The 2,041-nt window shown below is 50.2% G+C and overlaps 1 protein-coding gene across 1 annotated transcript in view; it reads right to left on the minus strand.

Moving 5' to 3' along the window:
• LOC101565459 (telomerase protein component 1-like) overlaps positions 1–2,041 on the minus strand; it is a 51,464-nt gene that overhangs the window by 36,310 nt on the left and 13,113 nt on the right. Inside the window, 2 exon segments of the mRNA XM_023704149.1 lie at positions 1,285–1,353; positions 1,629–1,790. Coding sequence (XP_023559917.1) covers positions 1,285–1,353; positions 1,629–1,790 — 231 coding nt within the window.

A 2,041-nucleotide genomic window follows, 5' to 3' on the forward strand; every position in this document is an offset into this window, starting at 1 on the left:
CCATTTCAACCACGATCACGGGCCTTCTCCAGGAGGCAGAGCCTAAGACTGCGCTGCACCTATTAGGCAGTCTCCTTGCCCAAAGTAGACTGCAAGGAGCGTGAAACTCTCCAGCAGGGAGAACTCCCGAGGGGAGTGAGACCACGGTAAGGAGGCCGCGGCACAGCTGCAGTGCGCGCTGCTCAGGAGGTAGAAGCAGGAGCACAAGGGCTGGGGGCAGCGGCACAGCGCAGGCTGTGAAAGAGGGAACACTGAGAGCATTCCTATGGCAGGACAGCCGACTTTGGCCTATATTAATAGGATGAGGAGAAAGGGGCAGCTGGCCAACTTAGGATGTGTTGTGCCTATAATAGCAACACACGCTTCCTTGCAAATGTATTTTATTTGCTTTTTGCTTTTTGTTTGTTTATTTCTGGGAAGGGTCGACAGCGTGTTCAGGGCCTTACCACCACACCCAGTCTCAATTGCTGTCCCAGAGCGCCCTGGGGGTGGGGCGGCACGGCAGGGCTGGGGATCGGATCCCTTGGCCCTGCTACAGGCGCTTCAGTCCACTATTTGGCCGGCCCTACACATGTTTTATTTTATTTTATTTTATTTTATTTTATTTATTTTATTTTTTTTTGGCGGAACCGGGTATGTGTTTTAATAATGATAGTAACATACACTTTCTAAAGCCAAATATTAATAGAAATACCTTTCCGACCTGAGCTAATCTTCACAACCTTGCAATGTAGGTTCTGCTCTTCGCCCACCAAACTGAGCCAGCAGGTATTCAATCATCTGACCAAGGGTTCAATCCCAGCCGTGGAGCTGAGATTAAATTCAGGTACTCTGTGCTCTTTTTTAACACAGAATCTTTTGTTTCTTTAGTTCGCTGTCTCACTTCGCAGCTTCGTCTTGTAGTGATCCCATCTCAGCCTCCCCAGGGCTGGCATTACAGGAGTACACCCCCACATACGGTGCAGTGTCCTACATGGCACGAGGTTTTGGGGCCCACATGACATGCTGCACCAGGGATCGAACCCGGGTCCTTGTGCTTGCCAGGTAGGGGCTGCGACCACCAAGCTATCTCTTTGGCCAGAGATTCTGTGGGCTTAATTGCTAGGCTCAGTGTCTTATTTGTCATGAAAGTCCAAAAGATTTTGTTTGCTTTTAAAGTTTCCTCAGGAAAGTAGTTATTTCGTAATTTTTGTAACTCATTTATTCCACTAAACATATCTCCTCATAGTAAAATACAGATTCAACTGTACCTGTACATAAGCAACTTCAGGATAAGAAACTCACCTTAATCTGTATTTTTTTAATAGGCCAAAGGTAAGTTGGAAAATGTCTTCTCTCAGAAAATGGACGCTCCTGAGGAAACAGGAGAAGCAGTTTCACACGGGGAAATGGAGTCTGTCCCTGAGGAAGCCCTGGGAATACCCCTGAAGGCCCATCTCTGAGAGAAATCCCTGAGCTGCTCCTACTGCCCCAAGCTCCTCCCGGCATTCCTGGACCTTGTGCTAGCTCCTGGCCAGAGAACACGTCAAGTGCTTGGTGCAGAACCTCTGGGACCACCATGCTACTGTCTCCCCCTTCCTGAGGAGCGGCCTTGGGCCAGGAGTGAGCAGGGGGAGGCAGAGACTCACTGGAGGCCGAAGAGGCCGGCGGGGGCGACTCTTGGCGCGGTGCCTGCGCAGGTTGTACTTAGCCAGTTGGTACTCATCGAACTGAGCGAACTTGTCAGTCATAGCAGCCCGGAGGCAGGCAGGAAGTGGCGCCAGCTTATGTTCCTCTTTTTTAGCCAATGCCTGAGGGGGGGTGGGGAGAGAGACAGACACAGACAGAGACAGAGACAGAGACAGAGACAGAGACAGAGACAGAGATAGAGAGAGATTCAGTGGTTAGACCCAGTGAAATCCTCCAAAACAGAACAAGATGATGGGGTTGCTAGAAAGTACAGAAAGCAAGCAAGTTCCTATCCCCAGCTCTAGGATCACATTTGCTGGCCAGGTCTGGAAGCGCTCGTGTAAGCTCTGCACTTTGGGAGACTGAAGAAGGA

Source organism: Octodon degus, unplaced genomic scaffold, assembly GCF_000260255.1.
Source record: "Octodon degus isolate 3935 unplaced genomic scaffold, OctDeg1.0 scaffold00189, whole genome shotgun sequence".
NCBI classification, from domain to species: domain Eukaryota; kingdom Metazoa; phylum Chordata; class Mammalia; order Rodentia; family Octodontidae; genus Octodon; species Octodon degus.